Here is a 17,438-nt window from a genome sequence, read left to right on the forward strand (position 1 = left end):
ATGGGCTGTACTAGAGAACAACAGAGACATATTGTTCTTGCTTCCTGTAAGGTGATGTAAGAGCAGTGCTGAATGGATTAACACTGATTCTGCATTTTGTGGAAAACTACTTTATTTAGGAAAACATTTATTGTCGTTCTGACCATAGCAAGAAACAATAACCTGCTGTAAATTGCAGATTAGCAAATATTAACTTTCCCCTTTAAAATAGTCTTTCGTTTGCTCATCATCTTCCCACCCCATTTACCCATTCCTTATCAGCAGAAGCAAATGCCAGGCATATCTCACTGAAAATGGGAACTGGTTGACGCAAACAGAGCTCCTGAAGGTACCGCAGTGACTAATTTTTCCGAATTATTCCAGAATTTATCCTTGTCTGACAGAAATCATAGAAATCAGTGATACAGGAACAGGACCCATGCCAGCAAGTTGATTTGTCCCAACGAAATCCACTGTAATAGCATGGACCTACTGATAGGACATAAGCATTACAAATATTAACGTAGAGTGCTATGTTGCTCCATGATGCAGTGAGGAGAGTGTCAGTCTTTTTTCTCAGGTGACAAGCGATAGAACATGAGGAAACCATCTCAAGTTTAGGTCAGTCCAAACACCCAGGGGGTGTTTAGACTGGATGATGGGAAAAATTCCTTCACAGAGAGGATGGTCAAGCATTGGAATGAGCTGCTCAGGGAAGTGGTGGAGTCCCTGTCTCTAAGGCCATAGAACAGCTTAGCTTAGAAAGTACCTGAAAGACTGTCAAGTGCCATTCCTCCTGCCACAGGTAGGGTAGCCATCATCTACTGGATCAGGCTGCTCAGGGCCCTGTCCAACCTGGTCTTAAATGCCTCCAGGGATGGGACGTACACAGCTTCTCTGGTCAACCTGTTCTGGTGCTTCGCCATCCTCCAAGCAAAGAATTACTTCCTAACATCTAACCTGAATCTCCCCTTTTGGATTAAAGCCACACCCCTTTGTCCTATTACTATCAGGCTGTGTAAAAAGTCAGTCCCCCTCTTGCTTACGAGCTTCCTTCAAGTACTAGAAGGCCGCAGTGATGAGTTTTCTCTTCTCCATGTTGAACAAGCCTGGCTCCCTCAGCCCAACACTTCATAGGAGCGGGGCTCCAGCCCTCTGCTCGTTTTCAAGGCCCTCAAGAAAGAAGAGGCAGACACGCACCGCATCCCCAACGGGCAGCAGCTCCCGCCCACTCTTGAGCGTCCCAGCGGAGCGCTCCTTATGCACCCAACGCTCCATCCCAGCCCGCAGCCCGGCGGCCGCCACCGCCTTGCTTCTGTCCAGAGGCGGGCCCGGAAGGAGGAGCGCGGTGCGGGGCCGCCCCCTCCCGAGCCGCGAGTGGAGCCGTGCAGCTGTCGCTCGTCTAAATCGGGGGCGCCTGAGAGCAGTCCCACGAGTGGCTCCCGCCCGGCGGCTGGAGCGAGAGCGAGCTGCCGGCGGCGCGGAGGAGGAGGCGGGCTGTGCGGGGCCGCTCACCGGGTGGTCCCTACAGGTGTCGGGGAGAAGAAGGGAGCGGCGCGCCATGGTGCGGGCGGCGGGCGCCGCGGGACGCTGCGCTCGTCTCCTCGGCCGCCGGTGCTAGGCTCCGCGGGGCAGCGCCTCGCCCCAGCCCGCCCGCCGCTCCCCTCCGGCGGCTCGGCGGCGGCGCGCGGGGATCGCTCGGGGCGGACGGACGCGGCATGGCGGCCGCCTGACCCCTGCCTCTAGAGCAGTGCCCGGGACGCGCCGCGGTGGCGGCTCCGCAGGGATGAACGACGGCGGCGAGGGGACCGTCAGCTTCGCGGTGCCCGGCCCTCCGGGCGGCGGCGAGGAGGGGCTCGCTCGGCGGGCGCAAGGGGACGACGGCGGCCGCGGCTTGCAGCCTGAGCTGGCCGCGCCGTGGGGCGAAGACGCGGCCGCCGCTTGCCCCGCCGCCAGCACGGGCGTCGCGGCGCGAGCCAAGGGCGCCGGACGGCGGACGGCCGTCACCTACGTGATCAACGAGGCGAGCCAGGGGCCGCTGCTGGCGGCGGAGAGCGGCGCCCTGCAGAGCCTGCGGGAGGCTTGCGACGTGGTAGGGGCCACACTGGAGACGCTGCACTTCGGCAAGCTGGACTTCGGCGAGACGGCGGTGCTGGACCGCTTCTATAACGCAGGTGAGACCGCGCTGCCGCGCCCTTCCTGCCGGGGCTTATCGCCTCGCCGCTCCCAGCGCCGTCCGCGCGGCTCCGGCCGGGCTGAGGCGCGACCCCGCGCTGCCTTCCGGCGGCGGACGCTCGGTCCGGGCGAGCGGCGTGCGGAACGGCACCGGGCGCCGTGCTCCGTAGCGCCGGAGCTGAGCAGCGCCCTGCGAGCGGCCGCGGCTTTCACGTCGGGAAGCAAAAGTGTGTCAGATCCTCTTTCTGTCCCCCGCTGACCCCGTTAGGAGAGGAAGCTGTCAGCGTGCGTGCTGCTGGCGCGGCCGGCGCTGCTGGCTTGTAACCGTGGGTTGAAAATGAGCTTCACCGTGATAGAGTCGAGATGCACGTTTTTGCTGAAACGCCATGGGTGAAGCGCGTGTGAGACCCCGGGAGCTCAGAGGGGCAGATGCGGTGTGCAGCTCATCAGCCGTGCTGCTGGCATAGGGCTTGGTTCCACTGCCGCTCTGCACTGGGATCAAGTTTGCGCTTTGGATATTGGCTGCAATGAAACACTTAGGATGGATGATAGATGAGCGTGAGTGCCCCGTGCTGTGTCTTGCCACCCCACCTGCCTGCTTTCACGGCTGTAACGTCATAACAGCCTCGTCTCAAGGCACCGTGACCCGAGCTTGTGTGCTATGATCTGCCTGATCCCATGTTTAGAGACAGGAGCTTAATACTTTATCATGCTTATAAATGTTTTAATTGGTACGTATATATGGGGTAAATGAAGAATTAAATAAAAATGCTTAATACATTAGTGAAGATTTCATAAGACTACAGTACTAAATTAATATTCTTTACCATAAAAAATATATACATACATATATATGAGCAGGAATTTGACTTGACCTGCAATTTAAAGCTTATTTTGTGTTATACTTCTGTACGCATTAAATACTTTGGCAAATGAGCATTTAAAAAGTTCTGGCTGATACTGCAGCTTTGAAATCTCCTTTGGAGAGAAGAGAATAAAAAAAATAAAGTAGTTCCTGGACTCGTGCCCTGTGCACGCAGGACTGCCCGGCATGGACATGCACATGCATGCCATTTCCCTGGAACACTGAAAGCTTTGCCTCCTGAGCTGCTGTTCAAGTCTGGGAGGTAGATGGCTTCAGAGCACAGAGTTACATCTTGCCTTGTAGCTCTTACACAACTGTGTCTGTAGAGGTGAAGCCCTCAGAGGTCAGAGGAGCCATTCACAGGTGTAGATAGGAGGGACTTCAGGGCTTTAGTGTAGATCCCATTCTCCTCACATATGAATGAGATACAGGGCAGGTGAAACCTGAGGGTTTCACTTGGTTCTTATAGATTCATAGGTACATTAGGCTGGAACTGTATCACAGTGAGGCTCACAGAGCTAAATGATCTGTGGTATTTTTGTGCCTCCTCTGTTTGCTGATCTCTAGCCTGAGCCATACAATAGGTGGGGTCTTGGTACTGCACAGAGGCTTTTCTTGTGACGGAGCTTGGGCTCATAGTGGGCCCCTTTTCCTTCTGGCAGTAGGTGTCTGGCGTATAGTGCTACATAGCTGCACACTTATGTCATAGAACTGCCTATTTCAGTGGCTTTTGAGCAAACTCTCTGAAGGTGAAAACTTTACTTGTTCATTCAGAACTGTTTGGTTATGGCAATATAATAGTACTATTGCAAAACAGGAAAATTACCTTGCCCTTCTACATTGGTAGCAAAGCCTTAAATACGTGGAAAAACAAGGAGTCATCCAGCTTCTGGACTAAGCACAGGACATGGGAGTTTGCTTCTGATCCCACTGTGTTCTGTGCTGTCCAGGCTGCGATCCAAAACTGATACTGTGCTGGAACTGATGTTTAGAGAGATCTGCGAGCTTTCTCTTTATATACTTTTAAGAACTAGTTGCTTTCCAGAAACTTAAGGCTTGCAAAAAAAAAAAAAAAAATCCCAGTCTAGGAACGGAACAGCGTTACAACATGGAAGCTCTGTAAAGTGAAAAATGTGAATGAAGAGCCAGTGTAGGGAACAAAATTAAAATGGTCATGAGGAGATTTCACAGTTTGTTTTTTTGTTTTCGTTGACTTAATTGGGGAGCGCGTGGGGGGGAAGCGTTTTTAGATGAGAGATACGTGTGAAGTCCTTCCCTGTTTCCTTCCTCATTCTCTCTTGCAGCGTGCTTTCAATGATGAAAGATGTTGTTAATAGAGGTAAAAAATGCCCGCACAGTCCACAGTTTAAGAAATTGTGGTGCATGAAAATTGTTCAGCAAGGCTGAATGTTGACTAAGAATTTAGCAGTAAAAATACTTTCAATTTAGGTAATGGTCAGTTGGTTTTATTCAAGGTACCAAGTTTTACCAGACTCAGTGTAGAAGCCAGTGAAGTCATACAAGGAAGGAATGATATGATTGGACGGAGAGTTGGAAAGTCAAGCTTGTTGCTGTTTAATTGAGGTAGAACAACAAATCTCTCAAGTCTTGTAACACGTACAAATCCACTGTGCTTTGCAGCAGGGGGATGGAGGTCATAGATGTGGTGTAACATCTCTATCTGTCTTCAGTCCTTCCCTTCTTTAATGCCTTGTTTGTATTTTGTGTAATGTAGTCTGAACTCCTGGTGATCTCTGGCAGAGACTCACTTCGTGCCTTTCACTGCTTCAGAGAGAATTTCAGGAAGTATTAAATAAAATGTAATCTGAGATGTAAATACTCATCATCCCCTCTAAATTTGGATTAGGCAGCTAATAATCTTCTTCTGCTGGCTTCAGTCAACTGATGGTGCTTAAACACTGAGACATAATTAGCAACGTGTATGACTAGTGAGTAGAGGTCTTAGCTGTGTGTATTTGAACCTTTTGAGCACCAAATACTAAGAATGAGTCTACTGTAGCATTTTGCCTTGCTTGATTGCACAGAAATTGTGCTTAAAAAAAAATGGAAAAAAAAGCACTCCCTCTTGAAAAGCAAATGTTGAATGGACCTGAGTAACTGTTGAAATGTTTCATATGTTTCCTCCACTTAGAGAGATAGTAAGGGAGTAAAGGAGAATTGAGTCACATTTCTTTCAGTGCTCAGTGTGTCTGGGGTTGGCCAGCTGTCTCAAGGGCTGGTTTCCTCCTTCAAGTGGATACTTCCTCCCCAGCCCCCCCCAGCTCTAAGTTGTATTAAGAGTCGCAGTGGAGTTGAATTGCATGTCTCTCTTAAATTCAGCTTTATTTCTGAAAAATTCATAAATATAAAGTCAGTCGAAGGTGCACTGATGTATGATAGAGAAACTATCCACAATACTGTGTTCTGAATGTTTATGTACATCACTGTTTGTTGTTAAGGGATGTGTTTTTTCTCCGTTGTAATGTCATGATCTGCATATCCTGTTGTTTTTTATTATTTATTGCTCAGTTAATCTTGAAAGACGATCCATAAATGAATATAAACCAGTTGAAGTTTCTTTGGGTTATATAAACAATGCATTTTTTTTCTCTCTCATGTCTTTTTAGGGAACTGAAATTAGGATGAGTTATTTTTTTAATTGGAAACTTGTCTTACTTTGAGGTAACCTGTATGTGTGTATATATTTTAAATAAACTTGCATTTACTATTTCTGTGCATGTCTAGAGTGATCGTTTGTTCAATATTTTCAGGTGTGTGCTCCTCTTCTGTGTCTAAGTTTAGGCTAGAGAGTGAAGATGTAAAAATAGCTTTCTGGAGAGGAATGTTTATTTATCAAAATTAGTGTCTTAACGTTCTGAACTCTGTACAGTCTCTAGACAGGAGAATTTGAATTTTCTAATCTCTGCAGTCACTTGATTTAAGATGGCTTTCAAACTAAGCAACTTGTCTCACAGTTACCTCTTTGTGGCTATCATGTTGTGTTATACAAGGGTATTTCCTTTTCCTCAGCTTCTTGTGCTCTGTTTGTGAATCAATTGCCTTGTCACATGATTTTGTACTGATGCTGCTGCATAGGGATGTTGAATTAATTCCCTATAACAGCAGTGATTAACTAAAACAGTTCATCAAATAACAGCAAATGGATTTTGTATTTAGCTGATTATTTCTGTTTCTGGAACTTGATGTCACTGCTTTCAGAATTTGTGCAGGCTTGTGCTAGGAATTTTCAATGTCAGCTCACCAGGCTTAAAAACATGTACTATGCCTGGGGAAATCTCAGCAAACAGAATGAGAAAACTTTCGGACAGCCAGTACAGTCACTTGTGTAAAGGCAAACTTTGGTTAGAAGATGTTCTATACTCAGACTTTTTCTTCATACTTCAGAGAGCCTGTGTGGATTGTAAATGTTTATAAATGTACAGGCACACAGAAATGAAGTAAAGCAGCAGCAGGACTATTTTTCATTTAGGTACTCTAGATTCCATTATGTTGTTTTTAAAGTGATTTATGGCTTGACATAGTTTTCATGGGTGTTCTGTGATTGTTACACAGTGATGCAAACTCTGCTCTTAAAAGAGGAATTCTTTTCAAAATGAGTGTTCTTGTTTCAAGCAGTTGAAAAAAATCTTTTCTCCAATAAAAAAAAAAGGGGGTGGCACACTTGCTACCACGTTTCAAGGAGCAGGAAAAGTAGTGCCACAGAGAGGCAGAGAGTAAATGCAAGTTATATCTATTCCCAGTTGTCTCTCAGAACAACTAGCTTCTTCTGCAACATAGTTGCTGTTCTTCCTGATTATTACTACTTTTTCACTTCTTTGAGTTTCATCAGAGACTTCAAATGCTGTGTGTTTATTCTCTGATTATGCAGCACTGACATCCGTCATATAACTTGCTTGCTGTTTGGACAGTCCTCTCAGTGTTGCTGAATAACCACAACTCTATCTGCAGTATCACATCTGGAAAGTCCCTGTTTGGAATGGTCGTTCTTGTTACGTAGCTGATGAAATTCTTTGTGTATTATTCTTCAGAGTTGAGGCTGACTACTAAGGAAATGTAAACATTTAGTATCAGTGTCAGCAGGTGTTGAAAGAACTTTGCATTTCAGCGGCACTGTGTTGCAAGTGATGAGCTAGAGCAAGAAATTTGGATTAGTAATGCAGAGGGTATGCAGAATCAGGTTGGTGATTATAGACATACTCTCAGGATAGATATATCAGGCTTGTGATGTATTACAAGTACACGATCTTTGTGTCAGAATGTGTAGTCTATGTTGGCACAGTTATATGAAGCTCAGAGAAGAGTGGACCATAAAGCTCTTTTTGACTTTGGATATTGAGTTCCAGACTCTGTTAGGAGGAAGCACGGGAAAGTTAAATCAGATGTGTTGGCACATCTTCAGCATAAAACAGTATTTCATTCTGAAGCTCCAGAATGTGGCATATGTTAAAAAGAAGACAGATAGAAGTATGTTTTGTCTATTCATAGTTAGCACTACTGGAGAATTTCTGAATCAGTGAAGGAAATGTGGGATTTAAAACAATATATTCACAACGCTTCCTTTGCTGAACCAGCTGCAAACTTTGTAACTGGACTCCAGTATTTCTACTGTAAGCATGGTCTCCATCTGATGAGCTGTCAATAGGTGACTGAAGACTAGTAGTAGCCCATTAGCCTCTGTTTGAAGTAGATGGAGCATGCTAGGTGGAGGGTGTTTATGGAGTGGATGTGTGTGGGGCTTGGGATCTGTATTCTCTTTCAAACTCTGTGACTAGCCTGCCATAACAGTTTGTAGCTCTTCTGTGCAGCAGAAGCTTCCTCAGGCCTTTCCACAGGCTGAAAGGCTTGCAGCCCATCTGACATGGGGGTCCTGGACACAAAAACCCTGATGTGGCTGGGAATTTCCAATAATATTAACAGTCTGTAAATAATAAGAGTGTGCTTTTGCACTTAGTTCATGTTCAGGCTTTTGCTGGGTCATTATAAGATAATGGCTGTTGAAATGCTGCCTTCTGTTAAGTGCATCAGCCTAACAGCACTAGTTTCCAAATACTTTGTGCTGTGTATTAAAGTGTCAGGAGAAATGCAGGCTATGAAATTGTTAGGGTCTCTTAAAAGCTCCTGGTGAGACATAATGGAGGTATATTTCCCAGTGGAAAAAGAGGCTGAATGAAGCTAGGTAAAAGCTTTTTGAGAGAAAGAGAAGGAAGCCTTTGGCTGATTTTTTTTTTTTTTTAATTCCTTTTCTACAGTTTGTATTGCTGTAGCTCTGAACAGGATGTGTCATACAGAAATGACTTCCGAAGCTACTACAGCCATGCTAAGTATTTGACTTCTCTTTTTCATCAATTTCTGATAAGTAAAGAATTAGAGAACTGTAGAATGATTTGAGTTTGAAGGGACCTTTAAAAGTTATCTAGTGTCATGTCCGGTGTGTCACACCCTGTTCCCCCCTACCACCCTCAGGCCCCTGCCAGGGATAGAGACAGCTTACACTACACCCCATCCAACCTGGCTTTGAACATCCTTAATGCTGAGGCATAGACAACCTCTTTGGGCAGCCTCAACCTGTTCCAGCTGTTCCACAAGGGCGGCAAATACACTATCTAAATCTAGCCTTTTACCGTTGAAACTATTACCTCTTATCCTGTTGCTACAGGTCTCAATGAAAAGTCTTTCATAGTCTTTCTCCTTCAAGTACTGAAATGCTATGACAAAGTCTCAGCATAGCTGTCTTGTTTGCAGGACAAACAACCCCAGCGCTCTCTTTCAGCTGTTTCTCACAGGAGAAATGTTCCAACCCTCAACTCATTTCCTTGGCCCTCCTCTGGACTTACTGTAGGTCAGTGTCTTTCTTGTACTTGGGACCCCAGAGCTGGATGCGATACTCTGTGTGAGGTCTCACAAGGTTAAAGAGGGGAAGAATCACCTTCCTTCACTTGCTTGCAACTTTTTTGTTTGTTTGTTTTCTGTTCAGGACACAATTTGCCTTCTGGGCTACTATCACATACTGTTGGCTCATGTTCAGTTTTTGATCCACCAGTCTCACTGAGTCTTCTGCAGTGCTGCTCTTGATCAAATCTGTACTCAGCCTGTACTGATACTGGGGAATACTCAGCCCATGGTAGAGGGCATTGTACTTGCACTTGTTTTACTTCATGAGGTCCACCTGGACCCATTTTCTCTGGTTTATGCAAGTTCCTCTGGATGGCATTCCTTCCCCCTGGTGTGTCCTCTACATCATTCAGCTTGATATCATCTGCAAATTTACTGAGAGTGTGCTCCATCATCTGTGTCATTAATGAAGATGTTAGCTCAAGTACAGACCCTTGAGAGATACCACTTGTTACTGGCTTTTGTTTGGATGTTGAGCCATTCACTATGTAACTGTTGGGATGTGGCCGTCCAACTTATAGACCATCTGTCAAATCCCTACCTTTCAGTTTTAGAGATGAGAATGTTATGGGGCACTGTATTGAATGCCGTGCAGAAATCTAGGCAGATGATGTCAGTTGTGCTCCCCTTATCCACTGATGTTCTTACTCCATTGTAGATGGCCATCGGATCAGTTAGGTGTGATTTTCCCATGAGGATAACATGTTGACTATTTCTAATCACTTAGTTGTCCTCTATATGTTTCAGCATGGCTTCTAGCTGTAGAGATTCCTCAAATGGTCTGTAATCCAGTTTTTTTATGATAGGAGAGACTTTTTGCTGGACCTGTCTTTAGTTTTAGGGACCTGAGAGATTTGAGAAGACTGATCACTGAGGAAGACTGAGGTAGTAGAATTGAGTACTTGAGTTTTTTCTGTCACTGATCTCTCAACTTGTCTGAAGTGTAGTGAGTTCATTTTCTTTGTTTTTTCCTTTTCTGATCAAAATATCTGTAGAAGCTCTTGTTATTTTGTACATCCCTTCCCAAGTTCAGTTCTAGCTGTGCCTTGCTTGTCTTGATTGTATCCCTACGTGTGTGGGCAGCATTCCTATATTGTCTGTAGGATGTGTGTCCATGTGCATTTCCTTCTTGTTCTTCAGTTCAGCCAGAAGGAGTTCACACAACTGTGTTGCTGTTCTTTTTTCCTTGCCTAATTTCTTGAACTTGAGGCTCAAGAGCTCTTGTGCTTGATGAAGAACATCCTTGAAGCCAGTGCTTTTTGGTTACTGTGTCCTTGAAGGCAGTTTCCCACAGGATTGCATCCACCACTTCCTTGAACAGGTATAAGTTTGTTTTCCTAAATCTAGAGTTCTTAACTTTGATTTTTGCCTGGCTCATATCCCTTGAGATCATGAATTCTGTCATGGAATGATTGTGCCAGTTGAACTTGCTACCTGTCCTGACCTCCCTAATGAGATCATCCGTGCTCATGAGCAATGGGTCGAGTAAAACTCCTCCTTTGGTTACAGCCTCTAAAAAGCATGCTGTGAATGTAAAATGTAAATGTAACAAGTTAAAGTGGAGGGTAAAAGCCTAAAAGAATGAATAAAAATAGAGAAGACCCTAGTACGTCATTTAATGCTGTTATCCTCAGTAATTTTTCTTGTCTATTACACTTTTAAAGCAAATTAAGTTAAGCAAGTGTAAATTTCAGTTTTATGGCAGTTCATTTTCTATTGTCTCTAGATAGAGATGAGCTGAGTTGTTAAAGTATTCTGTAGTTGTTTAAGATTTATTCCATTTGTTTCCTGTTCTTTGGAACAGTCTCTGTTTAGAACTTATATATTTTCATGCATGGATGACCTGCATGTTGTATCTGTATGGTATAAGCAAACAAACCACAAAAAAACTCAAAAGGATCAGCTGTGATATGAATTTTGCACGTGTGTTTAGTAAAAAATTGTTACTGGGATTCTTGTCTTTCACACGAAAGGCTTCCTGCTTTACATTATCCCACAACATCTGCTACTTATTTTGTATGGCTTCTCTGAGGATGATACAGATATACTCAAAAATAATGTTTACTAGAAAGAGAGAGAGACAAAAGCGGTCAGTGAAGTCATCTTGTACAGCAGAATGTGTGTGACAGCTTACAGTGTAATCTGTTCTGATAACTTGAGAATCTTCCAATAATCACTCACAGATAAATAACTGAAAGAAGCTTGAAATTGTTTGTATTCCAGGAGAGAATGAATCTCAGGCTGTTTGAGATACAAGAACAGACTGCTTCTTTTTAGTATGCATTCCCTATTCTTCCTTCAAGAATTAAATTCATTCCTTGAATGGAATGAATGTAATCCTCCTTTCAGTTATGAAGAGCTGCTAATCAGCTAATAACAGTGGTATGACTGAGCTGGATTCTGTTCTGAATCATATCTGCCTTAATGAATAACCTTTAGGATACGTTTAGATGCAGCATAGGGCTTAGAGGTTTCCCACAGGCTGGCTCATTTGAAGTCACTGGGAATCGGCAGTCTTTCAAATCCCACAAGAAACATATGCTTTGATTTAAGAACTAGATACCTGTGTAAAAATTTACCTCTTCATTTCTTTCTTATTGTAATGAAGGAAATGAATTGCTCTGGGATTTCCACGCTGATGGTACTGGTGGATGTCTCTTGCAGAGCATGCTTGAGGTGAGTCAGCAGATGTTGCTGTTAGTGGTGAAGAGAGCTATTCAGCAGTGTCTTTACAAAAGGGTTATATGCAGCTCTTGCATAGAGTTTTGTGCAATCTTTTCCACCGTTATGCAGTACCTGTCTGACATGGGTATAATGATGCTCTCAGGGCAGTCTTTCTGGCTCACTAGGGCCTGCAGACTGAAAAATCTACAGTCTGTGGTTTCTGCATCTGAAGATGCAGGTTAAATAATTATCAGGAATTCAGAGTCTTCCATCATCTCCCCCACAAGTTACGCCGGGGAAGATTTAGATTAGACCTGAGGAAGCATTTCTTTTCTGAAAGAGTGGTCAGGCACTGGAATGGTCTGCCTAGGGAGGTGGTTGAGGCACCATCCCTAGCGCTGTTCAAGAAGCGTTTAGATGAGGTGCTAAAGGATTTAATTTAGTAGTTGGGTAGAGATAGTGATAGGAGGATGGTTGGACTAGATGATCTTATAGGTCCTTTCCAACCTTATGAACTTATGAACATCCTTGGTGTGCTTCTGACAGAAGTGTGTTGTGTGAGTTGTAGGAGTGCTCAAGTAAGTTGTCTGACCCTAGCACAGAAAGCCCTATGGTGTGGACAAGGAAGACTTGATGAAACAAAGATGAAGGAGCAGCTGTAAGAACTCATTTGTGATTCTGGACCATGTCTCTTCATGCTTGGGATAAATGTATCCAGTTATGCTGATACAGGAGCCAAGTGCTTTGTTATTCTCCACCATAGAAGCTCACCTGTAGATGAAAACTTCCTATTTCCACTTCTTCACCTTCAGTACAATTTATGCAGCTACACATGCTTTTAAAAGCATGATGGTGCTGTTCTTTCTCTTTAGAAGAACATCTCTGAGGGCAAATACGTTTGTGCTATATGCGTGGCTTAATTTTGTGTTTTATTGGTTTATAGCTGCCTTTCATACAGTTTCTAAGATAAGGTTTCTCAGCCTTCCGGTGGTAACCTTACAGATGATTCATATGAAAACAGACTGACTTTAATCTGGATCTGTGTGTTCTCACGTGCTCACAATAGTGTGGCACTCTGACAGCAGCCAGGGTTTTGGTAGTGCACTACGCTCGTTCTTCTCTTGCTCTTTGCAGCTTGTGCAATCAGTGGAAGTGCCATGTGGCATCTGTAGGGAAGGGCAGAAGCTATTCACTTCCTGAGCTTAACATTGTCTCCCACAGTTGGGAATAGGAAGTTCTTGCTAGGTGGCTGGCATGAAGAACTAGGAGTCATTCCAAGTCTCCTTTGGAGTGGAATTTGTTCAGTTTCAAATACCATCAGAATTCCTGGGTCAAGTGCAATTGTGAAGAAAATAATAATGAAAAAAAGATGGTGATACTGTACTGATTGCTTTAAGTAGAAAGTAGATGCTTGTTACCTGTGTAAATAAACTGACGTCTTGTTTATTTCTTATTATTTCTGCAGAGCTGAACTCTGGTTATACATATGTAATAAATATACTTGGTGAGGTACCTGAAGTCCTTTATCATGTAGTCTCTTAAAAGTGTTTTCTGTGACCTTGCATATCCATGCAGATTGATGTGCAGTAACCGCTTGCTTTAGTTTATGGTAATGATACTTATTTAAGAAGATAAAGTTTATTGATAAGTAGTGTACTATGCTAACACTGAACAAATTAGTTTCAAGAATGCATTATTTTACTCTAGTGTAAAGCCCATATCACTCTGCGTTTCACAACTGCTCTTGATGAGTGTGTGCCCTTTCAGGGAGGAACAGAGCTTCATAAACATTTATTTATCAATTCATATATTTTGAGACTATGTAACTGGAAAAGCCTGCTAGTTTCATTGTATTTCTTCTGGAGTTTATTTTATTCCTTTTACATCACTCAGGGTTGTCACTGAAACTGGGAATTTTTCTGATTTACTGACCAGGAGTAATAACTCTGGGTATAGAGTGTTGCATGTATATAGCATGTGAAAGATCTCAATGCAAACCAGAAAAGTGATGCTTTCAAAATCCCGTGAAATTATAGCATTATAATGGCCTTGAGTTGCACTGTGGGAGATTCAGCTTGGATGACCAGGAGAATTTCTCCTTGGAGTGGCGAGGCATTGGATTGGCCTGTCCAAGGAGGTGTTGGTCACTGTCCCTGGAGGCATTCAAGGAACTTGTAGGTGTGTCACTGATGTTTAGTGAGCATGGTAGTGATAGGTTTGTGGTTGGACTACATGATCTTAGAGGTCTTTTCCAACCTTAATGATTCTGTGATTCTATGCTGTACAAAGTAGAATGATTATTATTTAACTTGAGGTACACCAGCCCTTTTAGAGGGTCATGTGTTTCCTCAAGCTGCAGCTCTGCGGAGAGGAGGAAAGACAAATAAATGTTTTAAGGAATCACACTTCTCTTTACAGCACTGGCTGCATCATGTGCTCTCATCTTTCAGGAAGTGCTAGTATCTTGCAGTATCACCTATTTCTGGTCTGTTTATGTGGGATTATATTACTTCTTATCCTTAGATCAGAGCATGGGACTGTTCTTATTCCACTCAGTATCAAAGAGCCAAGGCAGCACCTGTTACAGCCACACAAGGCCATCTCCCGTGAAGTCTGAACTTCATATGACATTGTTGAATCCAGCTGTAAGTGGAGAGAGAGAGGGAGAGTCTGTAAATTCATGAATCTTTCTGCTTCTGAACCCGCTGACACTAGTTACAGGTGGTGGGTGGGGTACTCTGGGTTCTAGACAGCCCTTCTCTTGGACCTGGTATGAGTGATACTGTCCAGAGTCAAGACTACATGATGGAGCGCTGTCCTGCTGGGCTAGTAGCTTACTATTGAGCCAGGCTGGGGGTGTATGGCAGAATTCTCTGTTTGCTGGTAAGCTGTCAGTGTCATACGGATTGGATGTAGTTGCCACTCGGGCTTGGAGTGAAACTTTACTCTGCCACACTGTTTCTTTGAGGCATAATAGCAGAAGTTCCTGGAGTTCATTAATTGCGAGGCAGTTTTAACTTTAAATACCTCAGCACATGTGAATGTATTTCACAATTTTGAGGAAAATGGAGAAAGTGTTAAAGGACATATTCTGAAAATGTTCCACAAAAAGAAGAAAGAAAATAAGAATTCTTGCCACTAATTCTGTTACCAGAATCCATGATCTTCTTTTTCCAACTGATGCAAAAGGGCCAAAGTGCAAGAAAAGCAATAGGAAAATGAACTAAAAGTAAAGCAAGAGCTTCTGTAGCACACCCTGCTAGATGGGTGTGTAACTGGAAAGCTTCCAGTCCCCTTTGTTGCTTAACTGCTTGCGTTTTGATCTGTTTTCTGCAGTGTCCCAGAAGTGCCTCTGTTTTGAATGATCAGAGTGTTGACAACCTGATATTTTGTCTCTCTGTTTGAGTGCTCTGAGAATGGCTCCAACGGAAAAAATTCCTGGTAGGCAGACATCCCAAGCCTGCTTGGTGGATTTCAGTTTATGCTATGACTAGTTGCAAACAGGCAGGTGCCTGTCTTCAGGATTTAATTCAGTTTAGAGGAAATCACTTATTCTGAACTGAAACTTTTGCTTTAGAGTTACTGCTGTAGTAACTTCTAGCAGTACTCTGCAGCAGAACCGTATCAGACTGACATAAAATGCCTAGTTAATGTGGCATATTTTCAAGTAATCTTTAATGATGATAAGGAAATAAATACAAACAAGATAGCAATCACTGTGGTATACATATCAATATTGGAACTGGTGATTATCCTCTTAAGAGGATTTTGATGCCTCTATTTAGTTGCTGGAATAAGTACAGGAAGACTATTGTAAAATTCAGTTTTGTATGGACTTCTAACGGTCTAACTTACTGAGATTGTAAAGGGAAAATATTCTATCCTTTAGAGGTGTAATCCCATGGCTTCATAAGTGAATAAAAAACTGGATTAGCACGCCTCTGCCTTGCGTTGCTTTTGACACTTGTGGAGTTTCATGGTGAGGTGCGTCAGGGAGCTGACCTGACTGACAGCTAGCCTCATTTCTTTTTGATCAGCTTTCAGACGAGTAAGTTCTTTGAACTGACTCAGTGCATTACAGCATGAGTTCCTGAGGACAGGCCAAAAGCAGGACTCCTGCAGCCTGAGTTGAGATTGCCTGAAGGTGTGGTTTCTTGTTATTCTTGATCCTGCCTCATTGTGGGTTGCCTCATATCCTTTCCTCTTCTGGTAAGGGTGGCTAAGGTGTGTATCTCAGGTTGGCTGTGCCGGCTGTTTGTGCTCTCTGCCTGATGTTTTTCAGAAATTTTCAGCTTGCAGGGAAGTGAAAACTTTGTCTGGGTTTCAGCCCACGTTAGAAGAAAAACTTCAGGATGTCCTACAAGCTAAAAGTTCAGAGATTCAGGCACCCAGGCTGAAATCTGTGGCTGTGTCTTTATTGGCAGATCAGTCTGTCTGTGGACACCAGAACTCAGTGGCCTCTGCTGTTGGAAAACTTCCTGCATGCCTTTGGCCTGGGGCAACTGCTGTGCTGTCAGTAGTTATCCTGGTAGCCAGTCTGAGGGCAGCAACCTGAGGCTAAGAGAATGTAAGAGAAATGTAGAATGTTCCATACCAGTGAGTCGTGATGTGGAAGTGTAGTCCAAGGCATTGTCTGATCAGCACTGTTTCATTTGCCTTCTAGTTTAGGCGCAACATGTGTGTTCCTTTGAGGACATCTGAGGCTTTTATTGACAGCAGAGGGCATGCAGAGTTGCAGTGCCATATGCATTCCATGGATGTGAATTAAAGTTCTTACATCTGTGAATAAAATTCCTGCAGACAACCTGACTTAAAATTTCATAGTTCTTGTTATAGCGCTTCCTTTAGATGATAAGTGAGCAACCATTGGGAGTCCTAGGCCTCAGTAGCCATCAGGTAAATAATCTGCTAATATGTGCTGTCTGTAGGAAAGGAATTTTTCTGAAAAACATCTGTTAGAATTAGATTGCAAGTATAGCCTATGTCATTTCCAGCAGGAGATCATAAGTTACTTAGCACCCACGTGTAACATGCGAAAAGTCATGACTGTATATGATGTAAAAACAATTATTTTCCATTTTACTATATTTGGAATTTCAGTAGAAATGTAACTGAGAGAGCATCTGTCCCTCTTTTGACAGAAGATAAATACTTTTTCGAATTATTGCTGCTTCTCACTACTAATACGTTGAAATTAGTTATGCTGGCAAGCCTCTGGGTGAAAAATGAAGAGGGAGAACTGTGGAGGTAAGGTTAACAAAGATGTTTATGGAGCTTAATTTGGACTCATTTGCTCAATCCTGGCAAAACAGGTCTGTTAATTTTGCGGTTTAATATGCTGTCTTTGCATCTGGGTATCTTTGGACGGATCAGAGTATTACTGGAAGGGACAGGCTGGTTGCTGTGATCAAAGTGAGTGTGTGAGTAGGTTGTGACTGTCATTTATTTATTCCTTCCCCCATTGCTTGTAGTGTTCCTTAATCCTGAGTGTCTGACCGATTCTCCTCTTTTAGAAGCTTAAGAGGAAGCTGATACAGAGGAATTAATGTTAGTACTTTACAAATGCAGAATAAGATGCACTTTTTGCCAGCTGTACCAGCTATCCAGTTTGTGTAAAGCTGAATTTATATTTCATTGGCAATTATTCAGACTGGCATTTGTGTAGCTTTCCTATTTACGTTAGTAACTGTTCCAGGAAATAAGGATAGCTCTATTTTTAGCATAAATGACTGTTATCTTACCAGTTAATCAATTGAACTTGAATGGAGTTCAACGCCTGGGTTGAATCTTGCAGTTAGATCTTTCATTCTGAGCTATTGTAGTCGATTGGTACCAGGCCATT

The 17,438-nt window shown here is 43.5% G+C and overlaps 1 protein-coding gene across 1 annotated transcript in view; it reads left to right on the forward strand.

Moving 5' to 3' along the window:
* The first annotated feature begins 1,565 nt into the window (after positions 1 to 1,565).
* MAP3K5 (mitogen-activated protein kinase kinase kinase 5) overlaps positions 1,566 to 17,438 on the forward strand; it is a 91,256-nt gene continuing 75,383 nt past the window's right edge. Inside the window, exon 1 of the mRNA XM_065733275.1 lies at positions 1,566 to 2,153. Within this exon, the coding sequence (XP_065589347.1) occupies positions 1,766 to 2,153 (388 nt within the window). The 5' untranslated portion in view covers positions 1,566 to 1,765. The remainder of the gene's footprint in view (positions 2,154 to 17,438) is intronic.

The sequence above is a fragment of the Cyrtonyx montezumae genome, unplaced genomic scaffold, assembly GCF_038088225.1.
Source record: "Cyrtonyx montezumae isolate F1298 unplaced genomic scaffold, pur_monq_1.0 scaffold_0, whole genome shotgun sequence".
Lineage (NCBI taxonomy): Eukaryota > Metazoa > Chordata > Aves > Galliformes > Odontophoridae > Cyrtonyx > Cyrtonyx montezumae.